At 47.6% G+C, this 19,945-nt stretch overlaps 1 protein-coding gene across 2 annotated transcripts in view; it reads left to right on the forward strand.

Annotated features, from left to right (window-relative positions):
* The window catches only part of LOC115535291 (uncharacterized), a 65,748-nt gene that overhangs the window by 33,057 nt on the left and 12,746 nt on the right, over window positions 1-19,945 (forward strand). The window contains exons 4-7 of one of the 2 annotated variants that reach the window (XM_030346360.1): window positions 418-508; window positions 951-1,129; window positions 1,338-1,403; window positions 1,766-2,800. In XM_030346360.1, the coding sequence (XP_030202220.1) occupies window positions 418-508; window positions 951-1,129; window positions 1,338-1,403; window positions 1,766-1,851 (422 nt within the window). In that variant the 3' untranslated portion in view covers window positions 1,852-2,800. Of the gene's footprint in view, window positions 1-417; window positions 509-950; window positions 1,130-1,337; window positions 1,404-1,765; window positions 2,801-19,945 lie in introns of those variants that run through there. The other variant, XM_030346361.1, reaches the window with a different exon arrangement.

Here is a 19,945-nt window from a genome sequence, read left to right on the forward strand (position 1 = left end):
CAGGAGGGGGGAGACCAGGAGGGGGGAGACCAGGAGACCAGGAGAGGGGAGACCAGGAGGGGGAGACCAGGAGGGGGGAGACCAGGAGGGGGGAGGCCAGGAGGGGGAGACCAGGAGGGGGGAGACCAGGAGGGGGAGACCAGGAGGGGGGAGACCAGGAGGGGGGAGACCAGGAGACCAGGAGAGGGGAGACCAGGAGGGGGAGACCAGGAGGGGGGAGACCAGGAGGGGGGAGAACAGGAGGGGGGACCAGGAGGGGGGGGACCAGGAGGGGGGAGACCAGGAGGGGGGGGACCAGGAGGTGGGAGACCAGTAGGGAGAGGCCAGGAGACCAGGAGGGGCGACCAGGAGGGGGGACCAGGAGGGGGGACCAGAGGACTGACCCTGTGCTCCTCTGACCCTGTGCTCCTCTCCCAGACCATAAGCTCCAGAGGTCGGTGAGCGTTGGAGAGGACCTGACCCTGGAGCTCATCACCCCCCAGGCCCAGAGGGTGGTGTTCCAGGAGAGGTGAGCCCCCTGCTGCACCCCACCCACCAGGACGCAGGTCCTGGTGGCTGGAGGAGCAGCTGCCCCCCACCCACCAGGAGCAGCAGCACCAAGCTTACACCGAGCCTTCACCTTAGGGGGACTGTGGTGGGACGGGGGTCTGGGGGGGTCTGAGAGGGTCTGGGGGGGTCTGGGGGGGGGGGGGGGGGGTCTGGGAGGGTCTGGGGGGGTCTGGGAGGGTCTGGGGGGGTCTGGGGGGTCTGGGAGGGTCTGGGAGGGTCTGGGGGGGTCTGAGAGGGTCTGGGGGGGACTGTGGTGGGACGGGGGTCTGGGGGGGTCTGAGAGGGTCTGGGGGGGTCCGGGGGGGGTCTGGGGGGGTCTCCGTCGCCGGGGTCGCTTTGCTTCCAGGCTGACCCTCACGCCCCCCGCCCCCCGCCCCCCGCCCCCCGTCCTGTGTCCCCAGGAACGGCTCCAGCTGGGGTCTGCTGTGGCAGAGAGGGGGGGCGGAGTCCCCCCGGCTGAGGAGGGTCCCGGGCCGGGAGGAGCTGGTGCTGACCCACCCCACCCCCGAGGACCAGGGCTTCTACAAGGTCCTGGACGGGCACGGGCTGGCCGTCAGCACCCTGCTGCTCAGCGTACGAGGTAGGCAGCACTACAACATGATGAGGTCGTGGTACCTGTCTGTCGGCTCACCTGTCTCTCTGCTCACTTGTCTCTCTCTCTGCTCACCTGTCTCTCTACACACCTGTCTGGCTGTCTGCTCACCTGTCTCACTGCTCTCCTGTCTCTGCTGACCTGTCTGGCTGTCTGCTCACCTGTCTCTCTGCTCACCTGTCTGTCTGTCCGTCAGAGTCCCTCCCGGTACCAGAGCCCCACCAGGACTACAGGGAACACAACTCTCCTGTCGGCAGCACAGGTGAGGTCCACACAATACCGCATCTACACAACACGTACACACGCACACACACACACACCTACACAACACGTACACACAGCTACACAACACACACACACACACACATACATACAGATACACAGAACCTACACAACACATGCTCACTTTATACATAGAGTTATTCTAACATCACCAATTAACAATTAATTAACAATTAAACTCTATAAATATGTATGTATACATGTATATATATATATATATATATATATATATATATATATATATACACAGACACACAACTATATGAATACAACATATCAGGATTAAATCCTCTCTCTCTCTCTCTCTCTCTCTGTCTCTCTCTCTCTCTCTCTCTCTCCCAGCTGTCGGGCCTCGCCCGCCCGGCTGTGTCCCTCTCTCTCTGCTCCTGTGGACGTGTGCGTTGGCCTGCGGGCTGACTCGGTCCTGAGATGGACTGCTGTGTAGTTTGAACCATGGATACATCTATTCATACGGTTCATCTACGTCACGTTTTCTGGAACGCCGCCATTTGCACGACCGATCTTGCCCAGTATGACCGCCCACACCGCTCATCTGAGAGAGAGAGAGATACATTATCGATTTTAGGCTCCGATCCTTATTTGTTATCCCTAGTTTTTTTTTAGTCCATTAGTATGCTTGCCTCAAATCAATCTTCATGACATATATACTTATTTAGTCCACAACCCCTCCCCATACAGTGGAGATATCTTGAAAGCTGGATGGGTGAAGGACGCTAAAGTGAGGCACTTGGCCACCAATAATCTTTATCTGATAAGTTGATAAGTTGATAAGTTAAGTACTATATATTTGTGACTTCTTGTGAACTGTTTGTGGTGGGTTACTATCATTGATCGTTGAAATCAGTCATCAAATCATAGACGATAATTTCGCCGGGGACGCTTAGGACGAGTTTTCTTCAAGATTCATTTTGTACCCACAACAAGACCCGATTTGAATTATTATGGATTATTTTGGACAATGAATGAGGTATTAATACCAATACTCTTTGGCTGGGACGATGTCAACATTGGGTATATATATCGTTTGTAAATCCGTCAAGATTTCAGCGAGATGAGAGTTAATAGCGTTTGTGCAGATCACTGACTGACCAGATTCCACCAGAAAGCGTGCCTGTGGTAAGATGGCCACCTGTGATGACGTTCTAGACGCTGCCGTAAGACATCTAGTGTTCTGTATGTATCTATGGTTTGAACCCTGTGTGTAGCCGTCTACTGACCATGGCCGTGTGACTAGGTTGTGTTGTAGTTTCACTGGATATTCTTAACAATGTTGATGTAAAGTCTTTGTAGAACAGCTGAAGGGGTTCAGCCTCACTAAGCTGTTGTTACTGTCTCAATAAATGTCAAATTAATACATTTTCCTCATTATGAGTGTTCTCCCCAAAACAAACAGAATTGAATGTCTATAAAAAGCACTTTATACAGTAAATGCACTTTACTATCATTATACTCACTATCATGATTAAGATGAATAAATATAGAGTGAATCATTAGATTGTGAACTTGGATTTTGTTTGTGAAATAAAAGAGGAGCCTGTGTGTGTGTGTGTGTGTGTGTGTGTGTGTGTGTGTGTGTGTGTGTGTGTGTGTGTGTGTGTGTGTGTGTGTGTGTGTGTGTGTGTGTGTCAGTGTGTGCGTGGGTGTGTGTCAGTGTGTGCGTGGGTGTGTGTCAGTGTGTGTGTGTGTGTCTTCGAATTTGGGCTGTGCTTGTTTGTTCGTTTTTGTTTGTGTAGTTGGAATGTGCGTGTGTGTTTGCTAGAAGTTGGTCTGTGTGTGCTTGTGTTAGAAGTTGGGCTGTGTGTGTGTTTGTGTGCGTGCATGTGTATTTTAAGTTGGGCTATGTGTGTGTGTGTGTGCTAGAAGTTGGTCTGTGTGTGCGTGCGTTAGAAGTTGGTCTGTGTGTGTGTGTGTGTGTGTGCGTGTGTTAGAAGTTGGGCTGTGCGTGTGTTTGTGTGCGTGCATGCGTATTATAAGTTGGGCTGTGTGTGTGTGTGTGTGCTAGAAGTTGGGCTTGTGTTTCTTCACCTCCACCATGAGGTGGTGGAGGTTGATGAGCTCCGAGCGCGCCCCAAGGCTCCGGAAGGCCGGCTGGTTGAGGACCTTATGGAAGCCATGGTAGTACTGGATCAGCTGGGTCAGAGCACCCTGTCTCACACACACACACACACACACACACACACACACACACACACACACACACACACACACACACACACACACACACACACACACACACACACACACACACAAACACAGTGTAGGAACGGGAGTCAATTACAGCCTGTTTAGCCCCTGGTTCTTTACAGCCTGTTTACCGCCTGTGGTCAGCCTGTTTACTGCCTGTGGTCAGCCTGTTTACCCCTGTGGTCAGCCTGTTTACCCCCTGTGGTCAGCCTGTTTACCCCCTGGTTATTTACAGCCTGTTTACTGCCTGTGGTCAGCCTGTTTACCCCCTGGTCCGTAACAGCCTGTTTAGCCCCTTTGGACAGCCTGTTTACCCCCTGGTTCTTTACAGCCTGTTTACCGCCTGTGGTCAGCCTGTCCTCTGACCTGGATGATGCTGGTGCCGTTCTTGAAGTTGGTGAACGACCTCATGACCTCCTGGCTCATGGCCTCCACAGAGTGCTTCCAGGAGCTGGAGAACCCCCGCACCAGCTGGTGGATACGGGCTGGGGGAGGGAGGGAGGGGGGGGGGAGAGAGAGAGAGAGAGAGAGAGAGAGAGAGAGAGAGAGAGAGAGAGAGAGAGAGAGAGAGAGAGAGACAGAGACAGAGACAGAGACAGAGAGGCGAGGGAGAGAGAGAAGGGGAGAAAGAGAGAGAGGAAGGTTTATTACAGTATATAAGACGCACAGTATCAGGTGTATTACGGTAACACTGTATCAGGTGTATTACGGTAACACAGTATCAGGTGTATTACGGTAACACAGTATCAGGTGTATTACGGTAACACAGTATCAGGTGTATTACGGTAACACAGTATCAGGTGTATTACGGTAACACTGCATCAGGTGTATTACGGTAACACAGTATCAGGTGTATTACGGAAACACTGTATCAGGAGTATTACGGTAACACAGTATCAGGTGTATTACGGTAGCACAGTATCAGGTGTATTACGGTAATGTCCTCACCTTCGTCGTTCTTCAGCCGCTCCAGCTGGCCTCTCTCCATCAACACCTCCGCCTCCTTCACGAAGGAGATCATCCCCCCGAAGGGAGGAGACAGCAGCTCCTCGATGAACTCCTGAAGAGAGGAGGAGAGAGGAGAGAGGAGAGAGGAGAGAGGAGAGAGAGGAGAGAGAGGAGAGAGGAGAGAGGAGCAGGGAGGAGAGAGGAGAGGAAAGAGGAGAGAGAGGAGAGAGGAGAGAGGAGAGAGGAAAGGGAGAGAGAGAGAGAGAGAGGAGAGAGGAGAGAGGAGAGGGGAGAGGGAGGAGCAGAGGTCAGTGGCGCTCTAAGGAGCAGGAGGAGCCAGTGGAAGGATGAAGACTCCATTTCCCAGGGTGCCCCTGGTGTACCTGAGTCCTGGCCAGCAGCAGCTGCTGGAAGCCTTCCACCTCCTTACTGTCGTCTGCTGCCCTCTCCTGGGGACACACACACACACACACACACTGTCAGCAGACACACACACACTGTCAGCAGACACACACACACTGTCAGCAGACAGACACACACACACACACACACACACACTGTCAGCAGACACACACACACACACACACACACACACACACACACACACACACACACACACACACACACACACACACAGTCAGCAGACACGCACACACTGTCAGACACACACACTGTCAGCAGACACACACACACTGTCAGCAGACACACACACACACTGTCAGCAGAAACACACACTGTCAGACACACACACACTGGCCCTCATTTATCAAACGAACGTAGAAATGAGCGCAAATCTGAACGCATGATTCATCTTACGATAGGACCCACGTGAGATTCACGAAACTTTCGTATCACACCAATCCCAGCGTACGAAGGATCTTGGTGTTGATAAATACGGCGGCTGAGATCGATCGTAATTAACGTAACACGCCCATATAAAAGCACGTCTTCAGAAGTCTCGCCCCTAACTTTTACGACATGGAGAAACGTCCAACGGTAAAAAAAGAGAGGAATTTTTCCGAGACCGAAATGGAGACGCTCGGGTCACTTGTGGATGCGAACCGTCTGGTTTTGTTTGGTAGCCTAAAAGCTGGCATTAAAGGCAAGCAAAAGAATGCTATATGGAAGGAAATAAATGTTGCAGTGAATAGTGTTTCCAATGTTCATCGGGCTACGGAAGAGGTTTGTTAATTAAATTAATTAAATAATAAATAAAATGTAAAATTTCTGTTATCCAGCTTAAAACATTTCACATATATGCTATTGTTTGCATTGCGTTAAAGTTATTTTATTCTGAATAAGGTGAAGAAAAAATGTTCAGACATGAAGCTCAGCACCAAAAAACGTGTTGCGGCTGTGAAGCGGGCCAGTTGAAAAAGTGGCCAGGGATCTCTGGGCATCGGGTCATCTGGCTGCAGGCCAGCGCAATATTATGCAGAACCCCACATGCTAAAATAATATTGCAGGTCTTTTCTGGGCTGTAGAGCAACGTTCCCCCCGCTGACCCGATGGACATCCACTTGAGTAGGCCTATACATCGCTCCACTGTTGCCCTTGTGCGCGTGAGCGCTGTTGAAGTTGCGCTCCTGATCCGTGTTCGGATGAGCCAGAGGAGTTATTAGGTAGGCTACTCGTTCAGGGCATAGCCTTTGTCACCTAGATGAATCACATCAAACACACATTAGTGCGATGTCTGAAACGTTTTTCAAGAGAACTGCAGCGTAACTCACCGAGGAGATGGCTCTGACCATGTAGTGCGCCCTGATGTAGCCTAGACGATGCCCAACGTTGCTATTTTGGAAAATAAAAGAATAGTGCGTGCCCCCAGGCCATCGGGCTACCATGTTCAGGATTGACATTCTGGCATCGCAAATAATCTGAACATTAACTGAATGGTAGCTTTTGCGGTTGATGTACGCGTAATCATTAATAGATGGTGGCTTCATACGCACATGGGTACAATCAACCGCACCAATCACATTTGGAAACCTAGCAATAGCATAAAAATCCCGTTTGATTCCAGTTTGCTGATCGTTATTATATGGGAATTTAATATAACGTTCGGAGAGGGACATTATAGCTGCCAAAACTGCTGGCATGGTTCGGCTAATACTTGGCTGGGAAATACCAGACCTGTCCCTGATCTCCCGCTGAAAGCTCCCGGTGCCCAAAAACCCCAAGGTAGAGCACACCTGCACTGGCACAGGTATTGCGTTTGATCGCCTAGTTTCTCGCCTTAACAGTGGCTCCAAAGCATTGCATAGGAGATGCCTTGGGAGACGAAAACGACTCAAGAGCCATTCATCGCTCTCCATAAAAAAATCAGCGCGGTCTCGAAAAACTCTCTCTCGTCTTAGACGTGCGTTGAGGTCCTCTAACAGAGCCAGATCTGCCATCGCTGCGACTCGACCACCTATTTGGCAAAGCTCCTGTTAATATAGACAGCTGAATAAACATTTCACCTGTCACATTCTAATTATTTTCATAGCAATACCGTTTTTAATTAGGCCTGACTTGATTGTAATTGTTTGAACGGCTGGGCTAATTCCAATTTATTTAGTAATTAATACAGATGTGCAACATGGGCTACTTGTGCTGCACTATTCATCAGTGAAATACCCGTATGTTGCGCCAAAAAAACTTGCGTACACGAGCTCAGACCTGACGTGAGATTTCATCGCAGCCTGCGCTCACGATCAAATTGATAAATGCCAAGCTCAACGTTGAAATGAGCGTACGTCCATTTTACGCACGTTTTCTGTCGTGCGCTCGTTTGATAAATGAGGGCCACTGTGAGCAGACAAACTCAACCTCTCTTGCACTCATACACACACACATTTTAATTCTTTATTTGAATCCACCCATCACATTCCAAGGGACAGGATTCAGATATTTCAGAGATGAGAAGGTCATTGTTCAGGGGTACGAAAAACATCTCCTGCGCCCCACGGCCAGACTGCCTACCACTGCTGATATGGAGCAGACTTTGCTAATTGTTTAGATTTTCTGCTGGAGAGCCCTGCCAGCCTTAACCCACTGAAAACACGCTTTTGGAAATGACACACACACACACACACACATACACATGCACACAGACACACACACAAACACCCCTGTAGAGCGTCAGTTCCTAAACTAAAGCAGTGGGTGCAGCGGCGGCCATGTTTGTAGTTCCTAAACTAAAGCAGGGGCAGCGGCGGCCATGTTTGTGGTTCCTAAACTAAAGCAGGGGGCATCGGCGGCCATGCTTGTAGTTCTCACCATGAGGACGCTGAGCATCATGTCGTTGTTGTTGACGAGGAAGATGAGCTGGTCTCTCCTGGAGGGAAACTCCGCCGCCATCTTCAGCACAAAGTTCTCCACCTCAACCTGACACAGCACAGACCCTGGTCACATGATCGCCGTGCATCATGGGAAAGGACCACTTCCTGCTCCGGAGAGCAGCTGACCTCCTCTGAGGGAAGCTAGGAGTAACATTCAATATAACGTGATGAACAGGAACCTCCAATAGAGGGCAGGTCAGTCTGAAAACACGGTTGGGGAAATGACACCCCCCCCCCCCCCCCCCCCCTGCCTCGCCGTCGGTCTGGGTTAGGGCCCCGGCTGCTAGCTCCAGCTTCAGGGGCTGTTGCAGCTCGTACCTGCGAGCTTGCTACCAAGCGTTTTGCGTTGAGGTGATATTTAAGGGTTGATGAACTCCGGTGATAGGAAAATTCCTTACTACAGAGATTGCAGAAATCGGTGTTGCTATTGTGGTGGAAATTAACCTTACATTCTATTTTAAACTATGATTATTATTAGGCCTACATATCATATATACTTTAATGGTGGAGAAGAGCTGATCACCTCTAACCTAGATGTTGTGTGCCGTGTGACACCAGTGAGTGGGTCCAGGATATTCTCACCTGATGGGCCATGTGATACATCAGTCAGAGAGTCCAGTCTACTCCCATATTGATGTACTCTCTGAAGACAATGCTTACATTCACACATGTGCATCATCTCTGTTTGTATAAGGATAATATATGTTCTAAGGTCACATTGGGATTCAGAAGACATAGGAGTATGCTGACATCCACACAGTATGACACTGATGAGAAATTCTATATTTGATGAAAGTCCAACTTTGTATTGTGTAAGAATTGGGGATATAAGGAGCTGTCCGGGATTCATTCGGTAGTGTGTATTCGCGAATACCATTCAGCTTTGTTGTCTCTCGTTTGCGGGTGGCAATAAACTCTCCATCTATACTTGACCTGGACTCCCCGATTCCTCTTGCTTTTTAGCTAGTTGAAGTGAATTAGATAAGTTATTATTAATTCTACAACACTATCTACAGTTCCGTCTGGGAGTTTAAACTTGAACTTTCCGTGCACGGGGCCGACAGCGTCTTCTCGCCTGCCTCCATTTTGTTTCAACGCAAATGACGCACGGGGTCAAAGGGCACTATAGAAGTGCGATTAATCTGCGGTGATTTTTTTAACGCGTTATTTTTTCTGTGATTAATTAATCGAAATTGACGCGTTAATTTGACATCCCTAATTAATATATTAATTTTCTTAAGGCACTTATGGAAGCATTATTCACAAAAAAAACGAGAAATCATCGGCACACACGAGAACATTCAGTTGGATCCACTGAGTTGTTTATTGCAATTATGCGTCATTGACAAATACAACAGAAAAATAGTCCCTTACATGTACACAATAAACACTAAAACAAAGGACTAAAACAATAGAAGCAGCAGACTTTACAAATCATCAACAGGTGTACACGTATCTTTAATAACTGAACATGTTCTGTGACCGCTTGATTCCCAACAGACCACGAAAAATCAAGTTTCAGTTTAAAGTAATTTACAACATGCAACATTATCCCATAGACCTCTTGGTTATTATGAATAAAATATAAAATCTGCTTTAAATCAGGTTGTAAATCAGGATTATGTGACTTTCGGGTGTGTGTGCGTGTGCGTGTGTGTGTGTGTGTGTGTGCACGCGCCGGGGCGGAGGGGGCTGCACTTATTTTTTTTACGACAATGAGCCCCGGGGCCCTTTTTTTTTTTCTACAACCGACACAGGGACGCTGAGGACCCCTCCCCCCACCATACCCAGACCCCCGGGAGGAGGTCCTCCTGGGTGAAGGAGGACCAGAAGGTGTGGAGGTGTGTCAGTGTGTCTGAGGACCCTCCTCCACCTGGGGACACTCTGTAGAAGGACAGAGAGCCAGCAGGCCGGTCCAGATACACTCCTACTCTGGTGGAGCCAGCGGGGCGGAGAGGGAGGGCTGTCACTGTACCGTTGTACCGGGCAGAGTAACTACCATCAGAACATTCAAGAACCCAGGACTTGTTGTTCCGTCCAAGCCTGCTGTCAACACCCCCTCCTCTCCTTGTGATTCCTCTGTATGTCACTCCTATACCAACCAGTCCTTCCCACTCTACCTCCCAGTAACAGCGGCCAGTCAGAGCCTCTCTACCCAACACCTGCTCCAAGGAGTCAAATCTGTCTGGGTGATCCGGATACGACTGGTCCTCTCCAACCCGCGTCACCTTCCTGTTGTCCTCAGACAGAGAGAGGAGTCTGCTGGCCGTGTTGGGGTCCAGTGTGAGGTCACAGGCATCTGAGGGAGAACCAGACATGATGAGCTGCTGAACCGCTCTTCATCCTCATCATCATCATCATCACTAGTACTGTTCTCCTGTGCTCTATGTACACATACATAGATATGAACACATACATACATATACATATTGTGGCAACCCCGATCGTCGGCGGCTGAGGTTTCCGAAGGAGACGGACCAAATAGGGTGTGGGTCAACGGTTTTTATTGCGTATAACCTCTAAAAAAAGTAAAACAAAAGACAACGAAAGTTCTTCCACTTATGGGGTAAAAAGGGTGAGGGATCTCCGGGTCCGGTCCGCCGGTGAGGTCAGCATGGCTCCCGCTCCCGGCTTCTCCCGCGACCGTCGCTCCCTCTCAGCACGAGCCACATGGCTGAGAGCGCCCCGAATGAGTGGAGAAGCAGGCTTTTTAAGCTGCTTCTCCACCGGTTCCTCAGGTGCTCCTCATCTGCTTAATTGGCAACGGCCGGGTTGCCACAATATGTACACATACATAGATACACACACCTCAACAATAACGTTATGAACACATCAACAACAATAATATGAAAACATCAACAACAATATTATGAATACATCAACAACAAACATCTCTGCTTGGATCCAGGCTGCTCTTCTTCTTTTTATTCTCATTCAGACTCTTTGAGAGTGATCGCTCTCTCTTCTTCTTCAGCCCCCTCCCCCTCAGCCCCCCCCCCCCCCCCCCCTCAGCACCCTCTCTCTCAACCCTTCCCCTCCCCCTCACCGACCCCTAACCCGGTCACCCCCCCTCCCCCTCAGAGCTTCACCCCCCCCCCCCCCCCCCCCCCCCTCACCCCTAGTCCTCCCCCTCAGCCGGTCACCCCCCCTCCCCCTCCCCCTCCCCCCTAGTCCTCCCCCTCAGCCCCCCCTCAGCCCGGTCCACCCCCCCCCTCCCCCTCACCCCTAGTCCTCCCCCTCAGCCCCCCCTCAGCCCCGTCACCCCCCCTCAACGTATCAATGTAATAGCTGCTGGGTTTTATACAAGCAGGTTTAACTGTGATGGTGGACAGTATTAATAGACCTAAGATACATGATGTCAGCCATCATCTTCATTCCCAGTAGGATGTGACCTCACTTCCTGCTGTCTGGATGGACTTTCCATCTCAATAGTGAGTGTGTGATGTGATGAATCAAACAGACACTTACACTTCTTTAGAGATGGTTTCAGCCTCCACACTCCACCGTGCTCCACACTGGGGGGGAAATAAAGTGAGAGCAGCATGTTGAAACATTCACCTTCATCATCTGCCGTCTCATCACGTTCTACACAACATGAGTGACAGCTGCCTCTTCAAACCACTTCATCTAGCAGCGACATGAATCCTTGTAGGAGACATTGTCCCTGAGTGGTGAGCTGTCCTCTCCATACCTGAGAGTGTCCAGTCTCCAGCGTGGATCCTCCAGTCCAGCAGAGAGCAGCGCAGCTCCAGAGTCTCCTGGGTGATTGTAGCTCAGGTCCAGCTCTCTCAGATGGGAGGGGTTGGAGCTCAGAGCTGAGGCCAGAGAAGCACAGCCTTCCTGTGTGACCAGGCAGCCAGACAAGCTACACACACACACACACACACACACACACACACACACACACACACACACACACACACACACACACACACACACACACACACACACACACACACACACACACACACACACACACACACATTATTATACTTATTCTGGTTGGAACAGGTTAGGAAATGTGATTAAAATAACTTACATCTTCAACTTATTACATAATGAAGAAATTGTGGCTATTCAAATTGGGTGTAAAATGTATAACAATGAGAAAGTTGTTTTGCAGCGTTTGAAAAGTCCTTTTGTATATTAATATTACTTTTTGTTGCAGTATTATGCATATTATGTATTTATTGTAATGCATGTTATCAGTTAATCTAAAGGGATGTTTTGTATATAATTAGAAGTTTTATTCCAATATTATGTATATTGTGTTGTGAGGAGAATAAAGATCAGAGCTATCAGGAAAACACTTTGCGAGCACGAGACCTAATGGTGCGGCCACACCAACCGCGTTACTCGCGTTGGATAACGCGAGTAACGCGCCTAACCTGACGCTTGATCATTGTGTGGTGGTTCAACGCTTCCAACGCGTCAACGCGCCAACGCAGCTAGATGAGTCCATGTCCATGCAAGTGAACGGAGCGTTCCCTCTTCGTCATAACTATCAAAACAAACATCCTTCACATTCACCGAGCGAACATTATGAAAGTAAAATGCACATTTCTCGCTAAAAATGTTTCCATAAACGCATTTAATGGCGTAACTATGTTACTATTTCCACCCAGAATAAAGATAGTTGTCGGCCGTGGCTGCGCTGGAGTCCGAGGTAGGAAACCCAAACGCCGCCGTGTTTGGGTGATAGAGTTTAGATCGGGTTAGATTAAATAATCTCGGATATAAATAACAATAATCGGGTTAAATAACTTCACATGGTGTGTCTGGTGTGTTTCCAGCATTCGTAGCGTTGATCAGCAGATATATAGTCCGCCAAGACGTTGAGGTTGCTTAGTAACCAGAGACTCTGTCCATGCAAGTGAACGGAGCGTTCCCTCTTCGTCATAACTATCAAACCAAACATCTTTCACATTCACCGAGCGAACATTATGAAAGTAAAATGCACATTTCTCGCTAAAAATGTTTCCATAAACGCATTTAATAGCGTAACTATGTTACTATTTCCACCCAGAATAAAGAAAGATGTCGGCCGTATGCTTCTGTCCAAGCTCACTACTCTCTGCCAGTGACGTCGGGTCAAGCTCCACGCTGATTGGCTATCGCGGCTAAGCGTCACGCGTTGGAGCGTTGAAAGTTCACATTTCTGAACTCCGGGCGTTGGTGCGTTGGGCACGTTACTGCGTTTACGTTCGTAATTACGTGCGTCTGACGCGCCTAACGCCCCTAACGCGACGCTTCAACGCATGTAACGCGTCTACGCGCCTATACCAATGGTTCCATATGCAAAAATGCCGAGTTTGGACGCCCCTAACGCGAGTAACGCGGTTGGTGTGGCCGTACCTTAATGGTCCGGCCACACTGAACGAGTTACGTGCGTACGTTACGTGCCGCTTCATCATTGTGTGTCACAAAAATGGTTCAACGCGCCTAACGCGCCTACGGAGCTAGATGAGCCCGCCCAAAACTTATTTTCCCCGCTCCTTTTCTTTTGCTCCACAAACATGGCTGAGATCACCACCATCGCTGCGCTGTACTTGTTGTGGGAGTTCGAGGAGAGCAGGAAACCCAAACGCCGTCGTGTTTGGGAGCATGACATCCTCCGTAGGCGCTCACAGCTGGGTGGGTTTCACCACCTCCTCCAGGAACTCCGCCTGGATGACGCCCGGTTCCAGACGTACTTTCGGTTGACTGGGGCCATGTTTGATGACCTGCTGACCCGGGTTGGTGCCAGGATCTACCGTCAGGACACCAAGTACAGGCGCTCCATATGAGCTGCGGAGAGCCTGTCCTCCGTCTCTCTGCCAGTGACGTCGGGTCAAGCTCAATGCTGATTGGCTATCGCGGCTAAGTGTCACGCGTAGGAGCGTAAAAAGTTAAATTTTTGAACTCCGCGAGTAAGTGCATTGGGCACGTAGGTGCGTTGAGCGCGTTATTTAGGTGCGTAAAACGCGTCTAAAGCGCATAAAGCTCTACTTTAGCGCGTGTAACGCATCTACGCCCCTAAACCAATGGTTCCCTCCGCAAAAATATGGATTTTCTATGCCTCTAATGCGCGTAACGCGTTCAGTGTGGCCATACCTTTGGACAGCATTTGTGCGCTTGGGGGTGTCAGTTGCGTGCTGCTTCACTTTACGTGCACACTTTTATGGATGTAAATATGTTAAATGTCTTCTGATATTGAACCTTGTGGTGTAACTGTTTGACCATTGGGTAAAACTGACCTGAGAGTTTCCAGTGTACAGTGTGGACTCCCCAGTCCAGCAGAGAGCAGCTTCACTCCTGAATCCTGCAGATCATTGTTACTCAGGTTCAACTCTCTCAGACTAGAGGAGTTGAAGCTGAGAACTGAGGCCAAAGCTTCACAGCATCTCTCTGACAGATGGCAGATATTCAGCCTGAACACAAAACAAACACCATATGTCAGGAATGTGATTAAAATGACCTATATCTTTTACTTTAAACTTAATGAAGGACGTGTGTATCAACCAATAACGTTATAGCAGCCAATAACTTAATAGTTTAAATGTAATAAAGCCAATAACGTAATAACTTGCCAACAATGTAATAAAATTGTTGAGCCAATATCGTAATAACTTTTTGCCAATAATGTAACAACTTATTTCGTTATTGGCTGCTTGTATTAAAAAAATACTTTGAAAATGTAAACTGACACACTTGACAGTTTGAATTTGGATTTATATGTAACTCTTAAGGCCGATTTATGCTCAGTTACGTAAGCGTAAGCGCAAGCGCAAGAGGCCCTTGCGCGCCCTTGCGCACCCCTTGCGCGACTTCTCACGTCTTGCGTGCGTCGGGCGATTTTTCTAGACTTGCGTCATTTTTTACGTAAGCTTTTACGCGAGCCGCGCAGCCTGCAAGGCTGTGATTGGTCTGCTCGTCTGGTTACTACTTCCTGTCTGGAGTATCACATTTCCTGTTTTCATACCGCCACCTACCACCCGATCTGGCACATAATTATGCGAACCCTTTATGCGAACCCTTCCACAGGGGCAAAGTGCTATTTTGATGCGCGACATCAAACAGCTGATGCGGGATTGTGAGCCATTTTAATGATCTTGTCACCCGATATTCGTTCTATTAGGCCTACTGGCCTTATTTGTTTTAGTGTTAGCCTATTTGAATTAATTACGTAATGTTTTGTGTTCACGTTCTATGTGAAACATAAGTGTTCATGTTCTGTGTGAAACTTAAGTTAAGTAGCCTCTTTGAGTGAATGAAATTTGAAAGCGTGAGTGTGTAGTGAATGAAAAATGTGTGCGTGTATGGTGGGACTATTTTCTGTATTTGATAAATAAACCCCTTTGCTCTAATAATGCTGCCTACCATATAATTTATGTGGACATTATGCGCTATAGCTTAAAGCCTTTGGCTATAGGCCTACACTTAAATAATTCATTCATCTGTCAAGGCAGTTGTATAAACATTTTATATGGATATGAATTAATGAGTTTGACGTAAACCAAATTAGGTAACTTGTGTAACATGATAACTAATTAATCAAAAGTCATGCTTCCAAGTGACCAATGTATATATATTTATTGGTCAGTGCGCATACCCAATCGTAGCACATTGTACTGGTGGGGAAACACGGCAGCATCTGACAAAAAATAATCTGCCAGCTGCTCCCTGACAAGGGCCGGTTTTGGTGAGAGTCGGGAAGATATCGGATGACTCGCGAAAGGAGATCATCAAACTTTGGCACATAAACAAACCAACGACTCCCACAGACAAAGACGTCATTCTCGAGGTCGTCTTCAACGAAAAACTTTACTCCACATATTACTCCACCTACTGTTCTGGCGGTAAATTGCTTGGCAACACGCGCAACACGCGCAACCTAAAAGGGAGCATGAATTGCTTTGAGTAAATTTTGCGCAACAACGTAACACCAACGCTGAAGCATGCAGCCGCCTTTAGGGTTCCGTTATAGAACTCTGTGCATCCAACTGACTGAACCTTTCGAAGCTCTACCATAGCGGAACCTTATGACATTAAAAAATCCAACTTCACTCTTTGCTCCTTTAAGGCATCCTCTGGAGGGGGGTATGAGGGTGGAGGGGTCACTGTAAGGTCAGATATTTAAGCGTGTGATGCAAGATGCAATAATAGGGCTTAGTGTGACTGTTTCTCCCCAGAAATGGAAAATAAAATAAAGTGATACCTCATATATTACATTATTGGCTCAGTTATTACGTATTCAAATTTTTCTTTTTATACAAGGCCAATAACGTAATAACCAGCCAATAACATAACAAGTTATTACATCATTGGCAAAAAGTTATTAGAGTATCAACAACTTTATCACACTATTGGCAAGTTATTACGTTATTGGCTTTATTACATTTAAATTACGTCATAATAATTTTTTAAGTTATTGGCCGTTATTTGCTGCTACGTGTTAAAAGCTTTCGTAAAATACGTTTTATTAATTGAACTACATTAAATCCTTAAATGTTAATTTATTATTTATTGTTAATTTATCCAATATTATGTATATTGTGTTGTGAGGAGAATAAAGATCAGAGCGATCAGGAAAACACCTTGCGAGCACGAGACCTAATGGTGCGGCCACACCAACCGCGTTACTCGCGTTGGATAACGCGAGTAACGCGCCTAACCTGACGCTTGATCATTGTGTGGTGGTTCAACGCTTCCAACGCGTCAACGCGCCAACGCAGCTAGATGAGTCCATGTCCATGCAAGTGAACGGAGCGTTCCCTCTTCGTCATAACTATGAAAACAAACATCCTTCACATTCACCGAGCGAACATTATGAAAGTAAAATGCACATTTCTCGCTAAAAATGTTTCCATAAACGCATTTAATGGCGTAACTATGTTACTATTTCCACCCAGAATAAAGATAGTTGTCGGCCGTGGCTGCGCTGGAGTCCGAGGTAGGAAACCCAAACGCCGCCGTGTTTGGGTGATAGAGTTTAGATCGGGTTAGATTAAATAATCTCGGATATAAATAACAATAATCGGGTTAAATAACTTCACATGGTGTGTCTGGTGTGTTTCCAGCATTCGTAGCGTTGATCAGCAGATATATAGTCCGCCAAGACGTTGAGGTTGCTTAGTAACCAGAGACTCTGTCCATGCAAGTGAACGGAGCGTTCCCTCTTCGTCATAACTATCAAACCAAACATCTTTCACATTCACCGAGCGAACATTATGAAAGTAAAATGCACATTTCTCGCTAAAAATGTTTCCATAAACGCATTTAATAGCGTAACTATGTTACTATTTCCACCCAGAATAAAGAAAGATGTCGGCCGTATGCTTCTGTCCAAGCTCACTACTCTCTGCCAGTGACGTCGGGTCAAGCTCCACGCTGATTGGCTATCGCGGCTAAGCGTCACGCGTTGGAGCGTTGAAAGTTCACATTTCTGAACTCCGGGCGTTGGTGCGTTGGGCACGTTACTGCGTTTACGTTCGTAATTACGTGCGTCTGACGCGCCTAACGCCCCTAACGCGACGCTTCAACGCATGTAACGCGTCTACGCGCCTATACCAATGGTTCCATATGCAAAAATGCCGAGTTTGGACGCCCCTAACGCGAGTATCGCGGTTGGTGTGGTCGTACCTTAATGGTCCGGCCACACTGAACGAGTTACGTGCGTACGTTACGTGCCGCTTAATCATTGTGTGTCACAAAAATGGTTCAACGCGCCTAACGCGCCTACGGAGCTAGATGAGCCCGCCCAAAACTTATTTTCCCCGCTCCTTTTCTTTTGCTCCACAAACATGGCTGAGATCACCACCATCGCTGCGCTGTACTTGTTGTGGGAGTTCGAGGAGAGCAGGAAACCCAAACGCCGTCGTGTTTGGGAGCATGACATCCTCCGTAGGCGCTCACAGCTGGGTGGGTTTCACCACCTCCTCCAGGAACTCCGCCTGGATGACGCCCGGTTCCAGACGTACTTTCGGTTGACTGGGGCCATGTTTGATGACCTGCTGACCCGGGTTGGTGCCAGGATCTACCGTCAGGACACCAAGTACAGGCGCTCCATATGAGCTGCGGAGAGCCTGTCCTCCGTCTCTCTGCCAGTGACGTCGGGTCAAGCTCAATGCTGATTGGCTATCGCGGCTAAGTGTCACGCGTAGGAGCGTAAAAAGTTAAATTTTTGAACTCCGCGAGTAAGTGCATTGGGCACGTAGGTGCGTTGAGCGCGTTATTTAGGTGCGTAAAACGCGTCTAAAGCGCATAAAGCTCTACTTTAGCGCGTGTAACGCATCTACGCCCCTAAACCAATGGTTCCCTCCGCAAAAATATGGATTTTCTATGCCTCTAATGCGCGTAACGCGTTCAGTGTGGCCATACCTTTGGACAGCATTTGTGCGCTTGGGGGTGTCAGTTGCGTGCTGCTTCACTTTACGTGCACACTTTTATGGATGTAAATATGTTAAATGTCTTCTGATATTGAACCTTGTGGTGTAACTGTTTGACCATTGGGTAAAACTGACCTGAGAGTTTCCAGTGTACAGTGTGGACTCCCCAGTCCAGCAGAGAGCAGCTTCACTCCTGAATCCTGCAGATCATTGTTACTCAGGTTCAACTCTCTCAGACTAGAGGAGTTGAAGCTGAGAACTGAGGCCAAAGCTTCACAGCATCTCTCTGACAGATGGCAGATATTCAGCCTGAACACAAAACAAACACCATATGTCAGGAATGTGATTAAAATGACCTATATCTTTTACTTTAAACTTAATGAAGGACGTGTGTATCAACCAATAACGTTATAGCAGCCAATAACTTAATAGTTTAAATGTAATAAAGCCAATAACGTAATAACTTGCCAACAATGTAATAAAATTGTTGAGCCAATATCGTAATAACTTTTTGCCAATAATGTAACAACTTATTTCGTTATTGGCTGCTTGTATTAAAAAAATACTTTGAAAATGTAAACTGACACACTTGACAGTTTGAATTTGGATTTATATGTAACTCTTAAGGCCGATTTATGCTCAGTTACGTAAGCGTAAGCGCAAGCGCAAGAGGCCCTTGCGCGCCCTTGCGCACCCCTTGCGCGACTTCTCACGTCTTGCGTGCGTCGGGCGATTTTTCTAGACTTGCGTCATTTTTTACGTAAGCTTTTACGCGAGCCGCGCAGCCTGCAAGGCTGTGATTGGTCTGCTCGTCTGGTTACTACTTCCTGTCTGGAGTATCACATTTCCTGTTTTCATACCGCCACCTACCACCCGATCTGGCACATAATTATGCGAACCCTTTATGCGAACCCTTCCACAGGGGCAAAGTGCTATTTTGATGCGCGACATCAAACAGCTGATGCGGGATTGTGAGCCATTTTAATGATCTTGTCACCCGATATTCGTTCTATTAGGCCTACTGGCCTTATTTGTTTTAGTGTTAGCCTATTTGAATTAATTACGTAATGTTTTGTGTTCACGTTCTATGTGAAACATAAGTGTTCATGTTCTGTGTGAAACTTAAGTTAAGTAGCCTCTTTGAGTGAATGAAATTTGAAAGCGTGAGTGTGTAGTGAATGAAAAATGTGTGCGTGTATGGTGGGACTATTTTCTGTATTTGATAAATAAACCCCTTTGCTCTAATAATGCTGCCTACCATATAATTTATGTGGACATTATGCGCTATAGCTTAAAGCCTTTGGCTATAGGCCTACACTTAAATAATTCATTCATCTGTCAAGGCAGTTGTATAAACATTTTATATGGATATGAATTAATGAGTTTGACGTAAACCAAATTAGGTAACTTGTGTAACATGATAACTAATTAATCAAAAGTCATGCTTCCAAGTGACCAATGTATATATATTTATTGGTCAGTGCGCATACCCAATCGTAGCACATTGTACTGGTGGGGAAACACGGCAGCATCTGACAAAAAATAATCTGCCAGCTGCTCCCTGACAAGGGCCGGTTTTTGTGAGAGTCGGGAAGATATCGGATGACTCGCGAAAGGAGATCATCAAACTTTGGCACATAAACAAACCAACGACTCCCACAGACAAAGACGTCATTCTC

The sequence above is a fragment of the Gadus morhua genome, chromosome 22 (assembly GCF_902167405.1).
Source record: "Gadus morhua chromosome 22, gadMor3.0, whole genome shotgun sequence".
NCBI lineage: Eukaryota > Metazoa > Chordata > Actinopteri > Gadiformes > Gadidae > Gadus > Gadus morhua.